General features: G+C 44.7%; 1 protein-coding gene across 3 annotated transcripts in view; it reads right to left on the reverse strand.

The window, feature by feature from the left end:
* The window catches only part of GLIS1 (GLIS family zinc finger 1), a 182,241-nt gene extending 171,486 nt beyond the window's left edge, over positions 1-10,755 (reverse strand). The window contains exons 1-2 of one of the 3 annotated variants that reach the window (XM_069023452.1): positions 10,654-10,755; positions 9,642-10,022 (exon numbers count right to left, since the gene is read on the reverse strand). In XM_069023452.1, coding sequence (XP_068879553.1) covers positions 9,642-9,984 — 343 coding nt within the window. In that variant the 5' untranslated portion in view covers positions 9,985-10,022; positions 10,654-10,755. Of the gene's footprint in view, positions 1-9,641; positions 10,023-10,269; positions 10,493-10,653 lie in introns of those variants that run through there. The other 2 variants (XM_069023451.1, XM_069023450.1) reach the window with 2 other exon arrangements.
* Between the last annotated feature and the right edge of the window lie 9,186 nt (positions 10,756-19,941).

The raw sequence follows: 19,941 nt of genomic DNA on the forward strand, positions 1-19,941 counted from the left end.
AAAGTCAGCAAACCTCGAACAGCTCAAGAACTTAAAAGAAAAGGAATAAAAGCCAATTTGTGGCAAGTTGGCAGGAGGAAAAATAAGAAGCAAACTGTTCAGATTAAAAACGTGAGATGTCTTTTTCTTTTGCCAAGTGAGCTGAGTCCATACTTAGAAGACAAATTTTTATACACTAGCTCTCCAGAGCTCGTCTACCTCCTTTTTATCCACTCTTGGATTTAAAATGGCAACACTTCAGATCTGCACCAGAGTGAGGGACAATGGGATCAGGCCAGCTCAGTTTCAGTTGAACATAAACCAGCTCTGATAACTTCAAGGAAACTGAACATTACAACAATCAGATATCCAGAAAGGAGGAATTTAGTGTTGCTTTTTCTTGTTCAAGTCCTGGAGACAGTCTCAGTTGCGTGCAAAATCTGTTCTGCCACAGTGATGAGGATCTTGGGAACCTTGTAGTAGCCACGTGCACCTGAAACCCAGGGACACACAGTCCTTTGAGTGATTTCTGCCTCAAGAACAACAAGCCCTAAGAGATTTTGCCATCTGCTGGGAAGCAAGAGCAACCCAGAAAACTGGGGAGGGGGGGAGAAATTTTCCTCCCAACAGGTACTTATTCTTGGCTATTTCCAGTATTTCCAACACAGCTCCCTTAATGTAGCCTCTTTTCCCTCACCTCAGCACATCAAGCACTAAAATAAATGGGAGATTTTGTTCCTCTGCAACAATTCTGCAACTGGCAGCGTAATGCAGATGCCAAGCAGCAAGAAGCCCTACTAAAATGTTCTCTTAGAAACCTTACGCTCCCAAAGATAACAAAGATGTAATTTGCACTCTTCACCACTCGTGCTCATGGAGACTCACCAACAAGGGCAAACACCACAACCTTCGTGTAGCCTGGAGAGAAGCTCAGTCCATGCACACACTGTACAGAGGGGCTGCATCCACACTCAACTGCCACCCTGGGCTGACACAGCCACAAGCAGCAATGCTACACCCTGCACCACCACCAGATCAGACCTCAAACATTGAGCACAGCCAGATCATCCCAATGCTGCACCTGAACTAATAAACTCTGTCTCTCAGCATAGAAAAATCAAGCTGGCCCTGATGGTTTGCCCAAACAATTGCCCTGTTTCTGTTTCCAGAACTGGCTTGTCCTTCTCTACACCATACTCTGCTATGCTCTCACTGTAGAAATATCATGACTGGTACAAAAGATTTGCCCCCAAATGATACAAGAAGTACCGTCTACAACAGAGTTCAAGCACCCTTGTTCTGTCCATCCAAAATATTTGTATACTTGGCCATGTTGGCTGCTGCCACAATCCTTCACCACTTTTGCCTGTTTCACATACAAGGGCTGATCACTCCAGCTTTACACCCATGCACGGTCTCAAACAGAAGAAAAATTGAAGGTCAATGTGCTGTGCTCACTGACCTTGGCATCCCAGCACTGGGCTACAAGTGCTTGCACACTTTTCTCTCCAGGAGAGAATTTAACGCTTGGATCTTCTCTTCTGTGTCTCAAAGGAGCATGGAATGAATTTTCAAAACATTCAACACTGGCCTCCTCCTGAAGTCAACTCCCTGCAAGTTCAGCAGGAGCAGTAGGGCAAATCAAGAGTCATGAAACTTCATGTTAAACCTTTTCTGGGATTTTCCCAGAAAATAGCAGGTAATAAACCAGAAATTTCCTCTTTTATCTGTTCTCACTTTAACTCCCTCTTCTCTGTCCAGCACAGATGGGGCTTTGGAGGTAGGCAGGACTTACACAAGAAACAGTAAGTGCTGATTTAGAGGAAAGTGAGTCCTTCTGAATACAAACTGCTCCTTTCCATGAGCACCCTTCCTGTCCTATTCAGTCTTCTCTCTTCAGCCACTACAGAGATGTTCCATCAAAGAGCACAACGTGCAGTCATTGTGACTGATCACTCCCTCTCAGTGAAGGATTCAGGTTAAATCAAAGCCAGCTGCCGTAGAGAGGGGCAGGCAGCTAAAAGAAGTTAAACAAAATAATAATAAAAAATGTCATCTAGAACCTACATAGAGAGGAAATCTACTCCTGTGTTTCAAATAAATAACTCTAAGGTATTTAAGCCTCACACACAGAAAACAATTTTGTAATTTTTTTTTAAAGTCATCCTCTTGCATTGTTGTTCTGCCCTAATAACTCTGAAATGTGCTACTCATCTCTCCCAGTTAAATATCCTGTTTCACAAGCCCACTCCTAGATATCTGAAACTGCACAGCATTTCTATCTAGCTTTAGGCATCTAGCATTCCAAAGAATTAATATTTAAACTTATTATAAAGGAATGGGGATTGCATTAAGCATGTAGTATTTAGCAAAACATTCATACCAATAAACTGCTGTGTTGCTTGTCTGAAGCACATTTATCATTCTTTAAACTCAAAAGAAAGATTATGCTCCAAAACTGACACATGCATCTATTTTCCTTTTAATACAGCCAAGACTTAGATAGGATTAGAGAGTGGAAGCTATCAAATTCCAATTTTAACAATACACTTAAAATTATATTATCTTTCTTTGCCTAGGGGACTGTTGACTTCAGTATTTAAGTGACTTAACCATAGCAAATTGTGAAAAAGCAGTGAATCACAGCACTTATTTTTAATAATCCTAGACCCCCTACCCCTTCTTGGGAAGCGCCTCATGTTAACATTTTTATACATATTACTGCTCTTATATCTCTTGATTATAGATAAATGCATAAAGAAACTCTAACCTGCTACAAGACATCACTAATTGGTATTTTTCCTCTTATATTAGCCTTTGATTTACACCTCACATACGTTCTCCCAAGCCAGCACGTGTAATTTATTTACAGCACTGGAAGGCAGGCGAAATACATCATCTACTGTTATACAACCTTCTACAAGGTATTAAAATACCAGGCCCCTGGAGACACACTTCATATAGTTCAGCAAGTTCCAAAATAAACCAAACCACCAACCCCCTAAGCACTTAAAACAACAATGGACATCTGTATTAAAAAGTTAGTTTTACTGTATTTGATGATGTCGCCTTAGTGTCATTTTTCCCTCCGGCTAACATGCAAACAACATGTAAGAATGTATTTGCTTTCTCCTCATTGTAAAACAACTAACAGCTCTATAGCTCTCACAAAGCCCTCTTATCACACACGTAAATGCCAGAAGTAAGTGTAGTTTATGATGTTTTGCATTCGTTTAACCCTTAGAATAAATGTGATGCCATAGGTTCAATTGCAGTGCTCCTTGACAATCCGATAGAATAATCCCATATACATTCATATATAATGATGGAACAGTTAGACATAATTATTAGAGTTAAAGCAGAACAGTTCCTTTAAATAAAAAGATCTTAAGCACTTTCAGTTGACTGAGATCAACCTTGTAATGGTCAAACCCTTAAAATAACCTAAAATACAGAATTTTGATCTATTTCCTACTGCAGCTCTGGCAATGTCTCATCTGTTTTACAAGCAGGCCTCTGTCTACAAATAATCATTAACAATCATTCCATATAGTCAAGCTAATGACTGTAATAAAAAAAAAAAAAGTCTTTGTTCCAGGTAACCAGTGAAGCACAGATTCTCAGAACAGAAAGTTCAGGCTCCAATCGAGATTTCACATACAGGGTGCCAGAAATGTAAGAGGAGGGGAAAGAAAAAGGGGAACTCTTTGCCTCTATTCTTCAAAGCCTGTGCAGAAAGGTAGTGCCGCGGTAGTCTGCGCTGATGGTTATCTGCATGGAGGGACCGGTCCTTGCTTTTCTTTACACGCCCCATTTACAAGCAATAAAACGGCCGGAGTGGTTTTAACTGGTCGTTCTATGTCACTGTAACGCTCCCTGCTCCCGGCAGAAGATAACAGCTGTGCCATATTCCCAAACACATACTTTTGCTATTGTTTGCACATTTGTAGGGCAAGATTACGCTGTACCACAGTCAGTGAGCACTGCCCTTGCTTTGGAACCCTGTATTCCGAGTTACAGCAGTGTGCTGGGAAACAACGTTGGGTGGCTGAGGAAAAAAAAAAAAAGAGCAAACAAACGCCAGTCTATTAAAAGCCGTTTCAGGCACTGTGAAATGATTACTAGATTGCATGCCTGGTTCAAGCTTGTTGACATACAATGATAGAAATCTGGAGTGCAAAATGGAGTGGTTTACATCTATTTTCCCCCTCCAATTACCCTGCCATCAACATCTTCAACAGTTCTAAAATCACTAAACAGCAGAATTTCTAGAATAATGGTAATTATGGTACTTAGCATGGAAATTATATTCACAGTACTACAGATTTCTCTTCATAGTCCATACGTTATTCCAATTCCTGGCTTACAGATGGATTTAACAGAAACTTGTTATTTGTTCTACAAGCTTTTCCCTGTACGCAGGAAAAATAACTTCTGTAATATTAGGATTGAAATACTGACTCAGCTAAAGGTAGTGGCAAGACTCCTACTGATATTAATAATTTAGGGTGAAATTTTGTTCTTCTTATTCAACAAAAAAACAAACCACTTTATTTCAATGAAGCAGTACAGTCTCCTAGAAGACACTCACTTGAAATTTAGCAGTTTCACTAATAAAAAGAATCTTGAAGCACTCCCAGAGTATAATCTCAAAAATACTAAAAATCCTCAGCATGCACTTAACAGTTTATGTGCATACAGGGTTGAACTCTAAGATACAAATAATGTATTCAGTTACATCTAAACAATCATTTAGAATGCTCTATGTCCAAAATTTTGTAGTTGATAAGACTGCTCACAGGAACAGTAATGTACATACTTAACCACTTGCAAGATGCAGAGGTTTTTTTCTTACTATAAAAGAAGAAAGGATATTTTTTTCTTCTCATTCCACTTAGCCCAGTAGAGAATAACCTCCACTATGGTAACATTTTAAAGACAGAACAAGTAATTTCTTATTTTTAAATTCTACTCCTCCAAACAAAACTCAAATCCAATCAAAAATTTTCTTCCAATGATTAGACTTATTTCCTTTAATCTTGCATTATCTGTTATTCCATGTAATTCTACACAATATTAAAATAGATACAACATTTATTCTCTTCAGCTTTTCCAATAGCTGTAGTTTTTTCATGAAGCAGAAAGAGGTTTTTGCTTTTATTTTACAAGTACTGAATGCCTTTATATGACTGGTTGATCTTTAGATCTCCTGGTTTGTATTTGCTAAATACTCTCTTCTACCAATTCCTAAATTACAATGGATTTAATTATTAGATACAATTAAACCTCTTTTAAATTAAATCCGTGGAAGTCCCATCTTCAATTCAGTGACTGATTTTGCAACACAAATCATTAGAAGAACTTCCTTCAGCAGCAAGTAACTGAAAGTTATTTGCCTATTCAAGACAAGCAAGCATTATAGCCAGCTTAAGGGAGGAGAGGACAGTCACAATTTATTCCAAATGAATTTATGAACACATTCTCCAATTTGCAGTTTCTTCTCCTTTCTCCCCTTACAAAATAAAATTTGGCAAAAAAAAAGACCATGAAATAAAAATATAGTTCTCTAACTGCACACTTTGTCCAAATAAGCCTTTAAACTCCTTTTTGCAGCAGAGAGCTCAACTGCAGCAAGCAAGGGAACTAGAGTCAAAATAAGAAATAATTATTTCTATGGCTCTACATAAAACTCAAAGTTTAGAGATCACCACACCAGTGAACCTGTCCCTGTCTCCTTATCAGCTCATATCATATTTATCAGCTCTAGGCAGTCACACTTGCTCCAGTGGGATAATTCAGGTGAACACAGATAAGATGTAAGGAAGAAAATGGCAGGATCAGGTCCAAGAGGAGTCAATTCACCTAATAAGTCATATAACTAAAGAATATGCTTTTGCTCAAGATCACAACAGTATAAGCTGTTACTTTCACAAGGACAGTCCTGATAACCAAGGAAATAGTCACAGGGGGATTAAATGGCAAGATTTACCCCTCCTTCTCAACAGCAGAAGGAAATTAATACATTTCAATACATTGGTTGTATGTCTGCTGAAAGCAGCTACAGTTAACAACAAACAAAAAAAAAATCCAACCCTTTTCTCCTTGTCTGAACAAAACATACTCTCAACAAGGAAACATCCAACTAGTGCAACTTGACCAGCTTATTGTTTTGCCCACTGTAAGTTAATATCTGAAGTGGTTGCTGCAAAGGTCCAGGCCATTTGGATGATTTCCCAGTGGCACAGCTAACAGGATAAATCTCATCATTTCTACTGAGTCATGAATTAGGTACACTGAACAAAACTGGAAAAGAATGAAAAGGAGAAATGTTTCCTGGTAACAGCCATAATCAAAGTCATTTAGAAACTGAGATATTTGGCATCTTTATAGATTACTCTTTTGTCACCACTAAAGCCTTCCCAAAAGCTTCTTCCCTGTAGACAATAAGTATTTTGCCCTGTGTTACTTTCAAAACTGTAACAGCGTGGCATGAAATTCAACGACATGGAACCAAACCCACAGAATCCCAGGAAAACACTGTAAAACGGACTTCATACCTTATAGCACAGTTATCCTATGCCAAATGCCTCTAAAAAGCAGCGTCTGTATGCAAATACTCCGCCCTGTGACACATGGGGAGATTAATGACCAAGAAAAGTGTGGTGCCTATCACAGCCAGCCACATCAGAAGGGGTTGGCTGGGTGAAAACTGGGCATTTATTTTAAACAGCTCCCAAACAGAACAAAACATGAAGCACATTTCCAAAATACCTGTATTTTTGGCAAACAACCAACAGCTCCATCCTGCAAAGTTTAGACCCAAATGATCTGATTCCCAGAAATAATCCTCACCACCACCCCTCAAGTTTCTGTTTGGCTGTTCATAAAGTCCAAAAGACTTGCTCAGGCACAGAAGCATTTTGCAGGGTCACAACTTAAACACTGTGAAGCAGCAGAGTAACACCACAGACACATTACAACAGCAGGATACTTCTTCCCCATTGTGATTACTTCAAAGCTGCCCTTTTTATTAGTAGAGCAGTGTATCATTGTGATTCATTCTTTTCTTGAAAAAAAAAATTAAAAAGTAGGGCTTGTTTAGGAAAAAAAAACCTTACAGGCAACTATAAAAATTGGTTTTGCTCTTGTTAGAGAGCGCCTTTTACGCTCCCTACTTGCAGCTTTCAACTGTGGATAAACCAAAACCAGGAGGCACATTCTGTAATCTAACCCAGACTGCAGAGGGAATTAATGGGTACATGGCACTCTGGGGCTGGAGAATAGGAGACACACGGCACGATGGTCTGAAATTAAGCTGTCATCAGTTTCCTCCCCAAAACCTTTCACTGGGTAAATCTGAGAGTTTCCCTCATTCCCATTTCTTAGCTTTATCTTGGTATATCACATCCACATGCAGCTATCCCAGTCCTTTATCTTCATGAGAGAACCAGGGTTGGTGGGAGATGGTTTGCACTGCTCCTTGAAAGAGCAGCAGCTCTCCTGTCTGCAGCACAGCCCACTTTAGATACACTCTTTTTGTGAGTTAGAGAACAGTGAGCACTCTAAAATGCCCCAGTGGACATTAAAGCACTTGCTGACACTGTCCAAGTCAGAAGAAGCAGCACATCCCACACATTTTAAATCAGACTCAAAATTTTACTTTAAATTTTACTTTCCCTAACTCCTCCTGAAAATGTCTTCTCAGAGAGAGAGGAAAAAAAAAAAAAGGCAAAACCAAACAAAAAAATCCAACAAACAAACAAGAGAAATTCACCCAAAAAACTCAGTGCTGACATCTTTAGAAAAATCCAACATTATCCATAAAATCATCCTGCTCAGTTAAATGAACCCTATCTTGTCCATGGATACCTCCTACTTACTCCCATGACTCAAGTCACCCATACACTGAAGCAACCACAAGGTAACACCCTGGACAGAAAACACATCAAACAAAAACAGCAACCAAACTTAAAACACCTTTTTTTTTCCCCCAGTGGTGAAAATGGGAAATTGATCTGTCAGGAAAGATGAATTAGCAACCTTCTCCCATGGCCACCTACATCTACTATAAAAGACCAAAGTGAACACAAAATTACACTTTTCCTCTTTCCCTCTCTACACCCTTTCCCTCTGCAATAGCAAGAGGGATATGCATGAAAAGAGGGCTAAATAGCTCAAAGGAAAAAAGAAAAAAAAAGTGTTTCAACAGTCTGCCTCACAGGGCAATGCATGGGCAGGATTTTATGCTGGCATGAACCGTGTCAAGTGGCACCAACCTCACCTGTGGCACCAACAAGGGACTCAAACACCCCGAGTCCCTTCCACAGGCAGCAGCACAGCTGTACTAGAGCTTGTAGCTCTCCCTTCATACTCTGTGAATGCTCCTTCTCCCCCCTCCAAACATGAGTCTGCGTAACAGACCTTCATTTCATTCCTGCCAAACATTAACAACCTTTTTTTTTTTTAATCAGGAGAGAAGAATTGCAGCATTAACAAACAGAAAAATAAAAAAGGTAATTTATAACCTGCTGCTCTGCTCTGTCTGTATTCAGTGGTGATGAACAAACACATCCTAGAGTCTGCAGGACGGACCTAGCACAGACTGAGGTGTTCATTAACATAACTTCATGGCAATGAAAGGTGCCATCACCCTAGGTAACAAGCTCACAAAAGAAAATGTCACCAGTCCAAGGGCACGCAGCCTACTTTTAGTTTTCAGAAGAATGGGCAGAACTGGAAAAAATCCCACTGAGAACAGTCTTACACCGACAAGATAATTGCATGTACATGTATAAAATAGAGAATAAGAATGGACTGATAAGAAGAGAAAAAAGAGAATTACCTTTCTAACATTAAAGAAAACATTGTCTTACTGTAATAACCTTAGGTGAACATATGTCTCTGCAAGTGACTTAGTAGCATAAAGGAATGCTTCAATTCCCTCTGAGCCCATTCAGTGATACCTTAGAGGGATTATTTTAAAACTGAATTTCAGCCCAGTTAACAAGTTCTAGTTTAAAAGCTTAATTAATAGATTTTTAGTAAGCAATTTCTGACCTTACTTCAGTGCCACTTCTTTAACAATGGACAGCTAAAAATCAGGCATTTGTTAACTAGCAGAATGTGACCTTCCGGGCACCAGGAGTTCCCAAGTCTGAGGATTCACCGCCTGAATCCAGCATTTGTAACACCTCCTTGAAATACAAACTATAAAAACCAAGCAACCGTGGTGGAACTGCTGAATAAGAACCAGGCATTTATTGTCAGCCAGGCATGCTCACAAACAAACACCCCACACGCACTCCGTGGCGCAGGACAGACCAGCCCAGTCTTCAGCACCAACCCCAAAACAACCACCTCGGAGACGCGACCGCATGAGCAGCACCCGCTCAGCACAACTAATGAAGATGCCGGTCTCAAGATTGTTTAAATACTGTTGAGACACACTCAGCTTCACACCGGCAAAGCACAGTCTGGTTTATCCTGTGCCTCCAAGGTGCACAGGAAAAAAGTTTTAAAGCTTGAAGTCAAATAAACAAGTTAGAAAACACAACGAAGACCAAAAGGAAGGGGAGGGGAAAAAAGGCTTGTTACGTTTTTATTTGTTTGGTGAATAGGTTTTTGGTGGTGACAGTGTTCAGTTCATGCATTTTTAAACTCACCCTTCACGCTTTGATGTTTCTGCTGCTGGAAATAATCTTTCGAGCCTCTAGCGCATCGCAGCTCCTGCGCCCTCGGCAGAATCGGAATCCTCTCGAATATGCTGGGTCTTTTGGGGATGAAATCTAGCAGAGGTGCTGACATTTCAGGGGGGCTCTGCTCAGGCTCCGTGTGGTCACTGCCGTTGCTGACAGATACTTTAAAGGACATCTGAGGATTCAAATGAGATTTACCAACGCCGGGACGAGTCACCCGCGGCAGATCCTTCTGAGGCGCTCCCTGGCATTTGTCGGTCACCTCGACGCGGGCGCTGCCTTTCTGACCCGCGGCGAGCTCACAGTGCATGTCCGCTTGCGGCTGCTGCCAGGGCCCTCGCCGCTCTCCTGCACCGAGCGGCACACGGGCTGTCAGCGCGGGCGGCCGCCCCGGACCCGCCGCCTCAGCCCCCGCCTCAGCCCCCGCCTCAGCCCTCTGCCCTCCGTCCCGCTGCTCCCGCCTCAGCCCCGCGCCGCCAACGGCCGATAACGGCCGCGCGTGAGGCGGTGCAGCCCGCAAACCTCAACCGCGCAGCCCTCAGCCCGCTGCTCTCAGCCCGCACCCCGCAGCACCCGCCCGCTGTCTCACACACACCGGCCGGACGGGGGATGACCCGGGGCGCTCGGACCCCCGGCGGTGGCTCGTCCGTGAGGGACGGGGCGGCCGGTGCCGCGCGTCGGCTTCGCTCCCTCTCTAGGCAACACCGCCAGGCTGCTCGTAGCCGCTCCCGGGAAGGCGAGCGCGGCCGGGAGGGGCGGGGAGAGGGCCCGGCACACAGGCGGGTTGTTTGGAGGCCGGTGCTTTTCAGCTGAGGCATCCGAATAGCGGCCGCCCCGGCAACCACGGACGCGGTGGCAGAGTGGGTTCGCCACCGCCGGGTTCACCGCGGCCCCCGAGTCACCGGTCCCGGAGGGAGGGAGGGAGACAGGGGGGAGAGCCCGGCCGGGCGCGGTGACAGCCGCGCCCCCGCGCTCCTACCTGGGAGGGGCCGCCCGGGGGGACGCGCTGCCCGCCGGCTCCCGCCGCCGCGCCGGGCGCACGGGCTCAGCCCCGCTCCCCGCCACAGGGCCGGCTGCCAGAGCGCAGGCGGCCCGGACCATTACCCTGGCGCAGCGGCGGGGCCAGTCGGGGCGGGCAGGGGGAGGGCTGTGCCGCCGGGGCCGCCCCTCGGGGTTTGACAGCGGGGTCCGCCCGCGGGCCTGGTGCGGCCGCCCCTCACGGAGCACCGCAGGGGCATCGAGGGTCCTCCGTGCTTGTGGGAGCCCGTGGGCTAGAGTCAGCCTGGGAATAGGTGCGCCCCGGGTCCCCACCTTCCCGGTGTCCACCCCGGTGGGGAGAGTCCCTGAAGTTGCCCACTTGCTTCCCAAGAAGTCCATGATTTTCCCTCCCGCTGCCCCGCGGTCATAGGCCTGGACTCTTTCCCTTTGCCCGCGGTCGTCGAGGATCCTTATGCCTGTCCCCAGGCAATCTGCTCAGGCGTGCGGCTGCCCCGGCACCGCACATCCACAGGCCAACCTGCCACTGAACAGCTGGCAGTGCCCTATAAACAACTTGTGTGCAAAAGCCACAGCCGCTGCAGCATGTCACGGAGGAGAGAGCAAAGCCTTGCCAAGGACAGGGGCTGGGAAGCAGGAGATGTGTTGGAGGTGGGTACAACCTGGCCAAGACATCTCTCTGGTCACACAGTTCCAGCTGCATTCAGTGCTTCAGTCTATGGACATGCATCGTTCCCTGCCTGCCCTACAGGTGCAGGAGCTGGCCCGTGCCTGCAGAGACAATTAAGCTAGCTCAGAGCAAGCACCATAGCACAGTGACATTTGCGCTGGCTCCTCCTGGGCCAGCTTGGATCTGGAAGCAATCTAGTTGGGTTTATTAGCTTGGGCCTGGTTCCAAGCAAATGCAGGCTGAGCCACAATGTGCAGCTTTGCACCAGCGAGCTGTACCAGCCCACACTTTTTTGGCTCAGGGATGTCTGCACCCTGCTGCCCTACATGCTGCTGTCAGCACAGGTGCAGCACAGCAGGTCTGTACCACACCAGGGCAGCTCAAAGATAGGAGAGACTTGGAGGCAGCCCTGATTTACATGGCTGTAAATCAGACAGACATCTGGCTGGAAATCCTGCTTGTTCACAGCAAACCTAAAGGAGAGGCTTGGGAAATTTAGCACAAGGAGGAGGGACAGCTACTGAACTGGCATCTTGCTACACCCCTCCTGAGAAGCGTCCTGCAGCGAGACAAGAGATCTTCATCTTCTTGTAGCACAGATGCTGCACAGAGTGCCTCACTCACAGTTTTATCCAACCCTTAATAATATCTGCCATGCTGCAGTGTACAGAGTACAGGAATGGTCAGGACAGGAGGGCATGACTTTTTCTTGGCAAATGCTATGAATGTTGTGGATTTAGTGGGAGGGAAGCAACTCTCAATAAAAGATACAAGATCTTGAGATAGAACAAGTAGTTCTGGGAGAAGCAGTACTAATGACTCTCATTTGCAATGCCTCTCCTCATTCCCTGCCTAGCGTGGATGACCTGAGGTCTACCAAGGAAGGAGCTTGCCAGCCTTTCCCCTCAATAATGGCAGTAATAGGGTCTTTTTCTTCTGTAAGGCCACGTCTTAAATTGTCAGAAGTTAATAACTGTCTGTCAAAGGTGGTTGAAAACTGGTAAATGTCCTCAGAAGATGTTAGTGAGAACAAGAAGCCACAAAAAGGGAGAAAATCCCCACCTTACCTCTATGGGAAACAAAACGAAATATCAACTAGCTGGCACAAATACTGAATTGGAATGATGATACCATAAGGATTTATGAAAACAAAGTAAAAATATTCAGTGTACATTATCATACCACCTCTCAGTGCTCTGCAAACCTACACCCCCATCTCCCAGTCCCATCCATTTGTGAGGCCCGCAGGACCAAGCTGTTCTTTCTCTCTTTGATTTGGAAATGCTAAAGGCACCTGGCAGTACTACTACAAGCAGTAATTATTTAAGGCACAAATACGCTGTGGCGACGGTCTAAACCTCAGCTGACATGAAGAGGCAGTAAAATTTACTGAGGGAAATATTATTCCAGAACGCAGTGTAACCAGAGAAATCCCGCTGCTTCCAGTGCAGGAAATAAATAGCATTTAGGTGGATCCTGAACATGGGCTCATCTTGTGCAAATTATTACAGCTATATTGATACATGCTGCCCAAATATCTAGAGGGAGTTTCCTAGAAAACAGGTAGTCTTGGATATACTGTGTACCTTCCTGGAGGGATTTTCTTTTGTGGTTAGGGATTTTCCCACAGAAAGCTCGTTAACCCTTATCACTACATTTTGTTCCTGAGGTCGTGTGTGCGTCCTGCTCTGAACGGCTGCTTCTTTCTTTTTATCACCAATATCCAGAACTTTCTGCAAAATACCGGCAGGTGCCGCCACTGGCTCAGCAATCGTCCAGGGCTGGGCTGTTCCATGGGCAGGAGCGGGCACGGAGCGTCCTCCATGTGCTGGGCACCCTCTACAAGCCAGGAAAGGCTTGGGCTGAAGCCCATCACAGCTCCAACAGCACACAGGGCAAAGGCCCTTCACACAGAGATGAATTTCTCTGAGGCAGATTGTCTCACAGCAATACAGACCTCATAGCTCAAGCTGCAGGTCCCCATATTCCTCCCATGGGAAATGAGGCCCCATGGACTCACACCTGCGCTCACAGCACTGTTTCCCTCAGGTTTGAGTGAGACATTTGTTCCTGTAGTTAGTTCTTGTGTTTGCTGGGACTATGCAGCTGGAGCTGCCCAGCCCTGGCCCTGAGCAAGAGAAACAGGTGGTGGATGGACATTCTCCTCCAGACCTGGATGTGTCTGATAGAGACTTGACTCCTAGAGCTGTTCCAAAGCAATGACTTGGTTCCTCTGGCAAGTCCACAGACATGGAAAGAACAAGTGCTGGGAGAAACAAGTGTTCGTTGAATAACTGTACTAATGCAAGAGTTAATAAGTCCCTTTTCTCTCCCTACTGAATCAGAGGACACTTCGTATGTTTTGGTTCTGGAACAAAGGCCAAGCAAGTGCAATCATGGCTGCTAAGACTATTCCATGCCCTGGGTCACCATGACTTCGCTGCATTCATGAGCTGTACAGCACACACTGATTCACCCAATGTTGTCACTACATCCATGAGCTAGATGGGTGTCTCCCTCTTTGTGTCCTTGTGAAATCCAGTCATTGGCCTCTCTCCCCCACAACAGCAATAGTCTGCCCTTAGGAGAATGGGGGGAAGATTTCTCTATATTAGCCTTCTTGTTCAACATTCTTGGTTGCCAAGGGCTGTGGTCGTAGGTCATGGCATGGCCCACAGTTAGGCCTGTTTGCTCTTCTCTGTTAGTGATGTCACCATCACCAAAGCAAACCTTTCAGTTGAGGCAGACAGGCCATCTTCAGCCCTTGAAGCTAGTCCCTGCTTCGAGTCACATATGAAAGGTGGCGTTGCAATTTGGTGTAAAAAACATCCAGAGGAATGAAACTGCTTGCCTGAATATCCTCTCACTAGGTGAAGTGGGTAGGATACAGCTGCTAAGTAACCAGAGACTTTTGCATCTGCCCATTCAGTCCTAGCTGGTGACCAAAGAAAGAGAAAACAGGTAGTAGTCTAAGGCTAGTTTGGGCCAGAGTGAAATTGTACCAGTAAGGAGAACAAGTTTTAAAAAGTTTGATACATTAGTTTTTCCCTGCTGACACCAGCCATGATCAGATCATTGTCATGACAGTGTGTTCAGGGCCAACAGGTGCTTTTGCAGACACTCAACAACCTCTTTGCTCTGAACAGCCCCTGTGCCCACAGCTGCACAGGCAGAGGCACAGTTTCCTGCCTCGAGAGTGGGATACACAGGAGGACAGTGAGAGATCATCTGTAACAGGAGGGGGGGAAGGACACTGCATGAAGGAGACTCCAGTTCACCAAATGCAGCCTTCAAAGTTCTTTACCTTTGTCAGGAAGCAACAGCTGTAACCGGCCACCATCACAAACCGGATCTTCGAGAAACTCGGAGCAGCTGAAACCTCCTGTTCCCCAAGCAGTTCTGTGGGAGGAGAGGAATGAAGCAGAACGGATACAGGTAAGGTGAGCTGTGCAGAGCAAACAAGCAGAGGTGAAGTATTAATCTCTAGTTCACATATTGAAATCATCTATTCCAGCAGTCAACAAAATGAGATTTTAAAAGGACACAAATGAAATTGTGAGAACTTTGTGTAGCTGCTGCAGTGCAGACAGAGGTGGGAGGTGTTACCATAAGCATTCTGTTAATACTGGGCAAAACAAGCTCTCTGGTGGGAGAATATCAAACTTTATTATAAATAATCTGGTTGCAAAGAGCTGTCAATTCACACACAGCAGTTTATTTACAGACCTGTTTTTGTTTTAATTTACTGCACCATAGATAGCAAAAGAGAAACAACCAAACAAAAACTGAGCCAAAGGGATTGTCTCTGTGAGTATGCCTGTTTCTTAGAGATTGCCCATATCCCTTTAAGGCAGCACAAAACCCTTCTTTAATAGTGGTTTGAAAATTACCTCCTAAATTAAGGCAGCAGGGTCAAACTGACCACACATTATCTAGTGATGTACTCAACTATTGCCTCATAACTTACAGATTTGTTTATAGTTCTTGTAGTTAGAAAAAAGAAATTCCTCAGATCACGCTGACTTATCTTTTAAAAACAAACCTCTTTAAAATAGCGTATTTTGGGAAAACCACACGGTAATCTTGAATCCCCCTTTGTCTTGCAGAGACTGCAAGAAACAACCATCATTTCCAAAAGCCACTGTAACACTACAGATCCCTCCTGCCTCTCCAGTTAATTGGCAGATCATTCCTGTGAACTTTCCAGAAAACACCTCTAAAGAAGGGTTCATCCATTCAGGATGTGGTTGTTTACACCTGCAGTTAGTTTCCTCAAGCATTCATCTGTACTATTTCTCTGCATCAGTCCATGAATAGATCCATCTCTCACACCATGCATACACAACACAGGTGGTAAAATAAACTTCACTCATAAACAAACAAACAAACCAGCAAAAACCCCACAGAATAGCACAACTTAAGAACGTTCAGCTTGTAAAATCCAGTCCTTGGCACTGGATTGGCACTGGGACTTGCCAGGACCAGAATTGCTGGTACAAACTACTCATGCCTACTGTAAATGACTTACAGAACTGGAGTTATAACATGACCCCCAGTTATTTTTCCTGGGGTTCCATATATTCAATGCACGGAAGACAGTGACTGCTGAAAAGAGCAGCTAGTTACTCTTCTTTCTGTTTTCTCTTCGTTGGCACAGTGTCGGGGCCACACAGTGAATGTATTTACTGAACACCAGCCAAGCCCTGTGCAGAATACAGAATTATTCATTTACTCCAGGGCACTTCTTTGCTGTCCATTACTGTAGCAGCCGACTGATTTGGACACAGACGTTTCGTTATCATCACTGGAGGTGAGGGAGGGTGGGGTTAGGCTAAACCATTTTACAACAGGGGCCCAGAAGCCAGAATCTTCAGTTTGAGTGCTAAACTTGTGACAAAGATCGACTGTTTCCCTCACCCTTCGCTCCAGGTTATTTAGCATTTCCCATCATTGTCTATGGTAAAACTCATTTCCAGTTCCATCGGTTAAATTCAACCCTTAGTGTCCCAAACAGAGCATGCAGAATCTGGGAGACTTGGAAAGTGGCCACCTGTCAAGAGCTGAAGTGCTGCACACAATGTCTGTGCAAAGCACAAAAAGGACAAACCCATTTCTCCCTGGCAGTTTTCAGCTTGCACTAATTACAAGAGTGGACTTTCTCTTCGTAAAACACACCGTAGTTGCTGATAAAGCTTTCCCAGAACTGATTGCCAGTGTCTGCAAAGACAAAAGCCCCTCAGTACCCAAATCTGAGATGCAGCCGTGCTCAACCCAAAACTTTGTACCACCCCTGACAAGGTCTTCAGCCTGGACCTGCTCAGAGCAATGACCTCTGCCAGTGAACAGACAGGGAACCCAGTGCTTTACAGAGCTGCTGTCCCATCTCCCTGGTGCTCAAAGCTTGCCCTAGAGGTAGGCATGCAGCCTGTCTCTTGAGCTGGAACTTCAAACACTAGTAAGCCCACAACTGGAACTTGCTGAGCAAGAACAGAGAATTGTGCTTACACATAACCCTCAACAATCTTTGACTCACAGGCAGCTATATATTCCCATTCCTAATTCCTGCAAAATTCCCTCCAGAGCTCTTGTCATACCTTTTCAGACCAGATGCAGTTATATACAACAGCCCATCTCAGCCCTGTGTTTTCAGAGTCAGATTTAAAAGCAGAGTTATTCAAGAAGTGAAAGGCAAAGCCTGTAATTTTTTGTGTGTTTTGGGCAGGGGCAGGAGAGGAACTGACAATACACCCAGCACTGGTTCCTTTGATGATTGCATGAGTACATACATGTGCTTAGGCCACAGTTTTCTCTGAAATTCTTCTTACTGTAGGAACTGACTCATTAGGGAGATAGAAAAGGAAAATAAAAAAGGAGGAAATTCCTGTGCCATCACCAGTTATTCAAAGAATCAGCTTGCATAGCCAGCAGGGAACTATTCCCACTTGAATTTGTGTTTTGTTCTCATGGCAGGCTCCAGAGACACCATGTTTATCTGTCTCCTAACTGACTAGCTCTATTGTAGCTCAAAGATTTTTTTAAGGACAGAAAGATGAGGTCTTCTCTAGGTTATGTTTTTGTCCTCTGAAGTGAGAGCATGGTGCAGGTTTTGCTCTCTCAAGCTGTTTTCTCAGACCTGAGGGAGCTGTGCCATTTGTTTACTCTACAGGTTTGTCCAAAGCCAATCTGCCAGATGCAAATCTCTACCATGAGTCTGCAGCAAGGGAAAGCAACATTCTACATCCCCTTACAGCACAAGAGCATGGCAAACCACATTCCAGGCATGTCCACAGCACCCAAATGCATTTAATCCACACAGCAAATACATTAACACAGTACTGGTGATGGAAAATATAAAAGACCACAGAGGGAGGAGGGTGCGTGGGTCATGGGGAGGATTCTCAACTTGCAGTGTCTGTGATGATTCCACACAGACCTTCACTGTTTTATTGCATCTTTGTGGAGATGGGCATGGTGGGAGTGTGGCTGCCATCAGCGTATGAAGCCCTGCAGCTACAACACACCTGCTTGAACACAGAAAGCACTGCAAGCTGCCATCATCCATCCCATGGGGAAGGGGGACAGCACTGTGTAAGGCAGGCACCTCCACAGCCAAGGAGGCTGTGTGCTCCTGGGGCCACCTCTTATGGATTCCATACACCCATGCTCCCAGTGCATCAGGCCCTCCCCAGGCAGGGCACCCATCCCGCAGGTGATCACATCCAGGAGCTGGGAGAGGCCTGGCAAGCACAGAGCCTGCAGACTGCACCACTTGCCTGTGACTGAACAGGTACCAGAACATTCATCAGCAAGAGCCTGGCACTGCCCTGGCTGCCCTGGGAGCTGGAGGAGCATGGTGGGAAGTGGGAAGATGGCTGCTGCAGGCCTCAGGACACCGAGCACAGCATGCACAATGCAGCCTCTGTTCAAAGCACACAGTGACAGAATCGAAACCACTTCATTTCAAGGGGCATTCAGGCCCAGAGCCATGACTGGCACTGGGACAATTCTCCAAAGTGGCAGTGCTCCTGTTAAGGGAGCGAGTCCTGCCTTGCTCCTGTAGATACAGCAGTGTACAAGAGCTTCAAGGACCAGGGCCTCTGCATTTGTCCACCCACAGTCTGAATTTTCAAAGCTGTGTCTCAGAAAATGAAGCAGGATAGGTTTCTTTCAGATTTATAACTGATTGCTTAAGAACTTAAGCCTCTATTTCATTACTCCACTGTAACAGGAACACAGATCTGAACCATCAACCATGTACCTCTCCACAACTGCAGTGGATATTATTTCAGGTACTCCTGACTGCAGCTCACCTGTGGGAGAGGCAGGTTGTTCACAGGGTTACCAGAATGCTGTTTCACTTGTGCATGCAGCAGGCAATCCAGCAACAAGATGCAGCTCAGCTTTGAGATGATTAAACAGATGAGAGGTACTATCAGCCTTGAGGGATCCAGTTTAGCTGCAGCTCCAGAAACCAACAGTAAAAAGGCTTTATTTTTTTCATTATTCAGAATGCAGAATTGAACTCAAGAGGTTCTTCCCCTACCTCACAGAGGCTTCACAGACTGATTCTTTTTATGTTAAGACAAAAGTATACGAAAGGACTTGAAATACCAGCAGTTTGCCAGGGGAATAGAATTATTCCCAAAGCCAAAACTAGAGTAAGATGTTATCCTTGCTGCAACACAAGGACAGACCTCAGCCACTTTGCCATCAAAAAGTTATCTACATTTTAAGCCTGTTGTTCACAACTGTAACACTTACTTACAAATTGCAGTTTATAGCTGCAAGAGTGTTGCAGAAAATACCACAGCAATAATAAAAAAAACCCTGCATCTGTTTAAAATCATGAAAAATTTATTTGAAACTTTCATCTGCAGTATTTGGGTCACCAGTTACACCTGAGGTACCAGCTAAAGCACCATTTAACTCCAGGTGCACATTGCAATGCCAAAAAATATGCAAATTAAATTATTTAATAAGTCAGGCAGGCAAGAGGCTTTTACCTGTGGTAGAAGTCAAGATAGGGGAAGCTTTAGCTTAACCTTTAAACATTGTGAAAGGCTATCTATCACCTTACCATGTTTGCTATGGGCCATCCCAACGCAAAAAGAACAATATCATTCTCATTTCCACTACCAAATCTAACATCTGCAGTGTCTGCATTACAAAAAAATTACCTCTGTCTGTACTGAAGAAAGCAATACACAGGTCTCACTGGAGATTCAGGGTTTTCTTTCTTACCCAAACCTTACAGACACCCTATTACTCCACAGCCACATCACTCCAACATAACTAACACTATGGCCATCCTCAAATCTTGGGTCCTCTGTTAAAAAAACCAAAAAACCCAACACAACAAAAACCATAGGATTAACAGCAGTGAAGGAAAATTACAGTTTTGTTTCCCCTTATCAAACTAAATTCATTTGCAGAACCATTTAGCTTACTGTTCTCATCTTCAAACTCCACACGTTTTTCACTATAGGTATCACAGTAACTGGAGTCTGTTTAAAAACTGAGTACATAATTTTAAAATTATTTAGACAGGTTTTCAGATAAAAAGCTTTAAAAAAGTAGTATTTTTCACCAGAAGCTACCAAT

Source organism: Aphelocoma coerulescens, chromosome 8 (genome assembly GCF_041296385.1).
Source record: "Aphelocoma coerulescens isolate FSJ_1873_10779 chromosome 8, UR_Acoe_1.0, whole genome shotgun sequence".
Classification (NCBI taxonomy): Eukaryota; Metazoa; Chordata; class Aves; order Passeriformes; family Corvidae; genus Aphelocoma; species Aphelocoma coerulescens.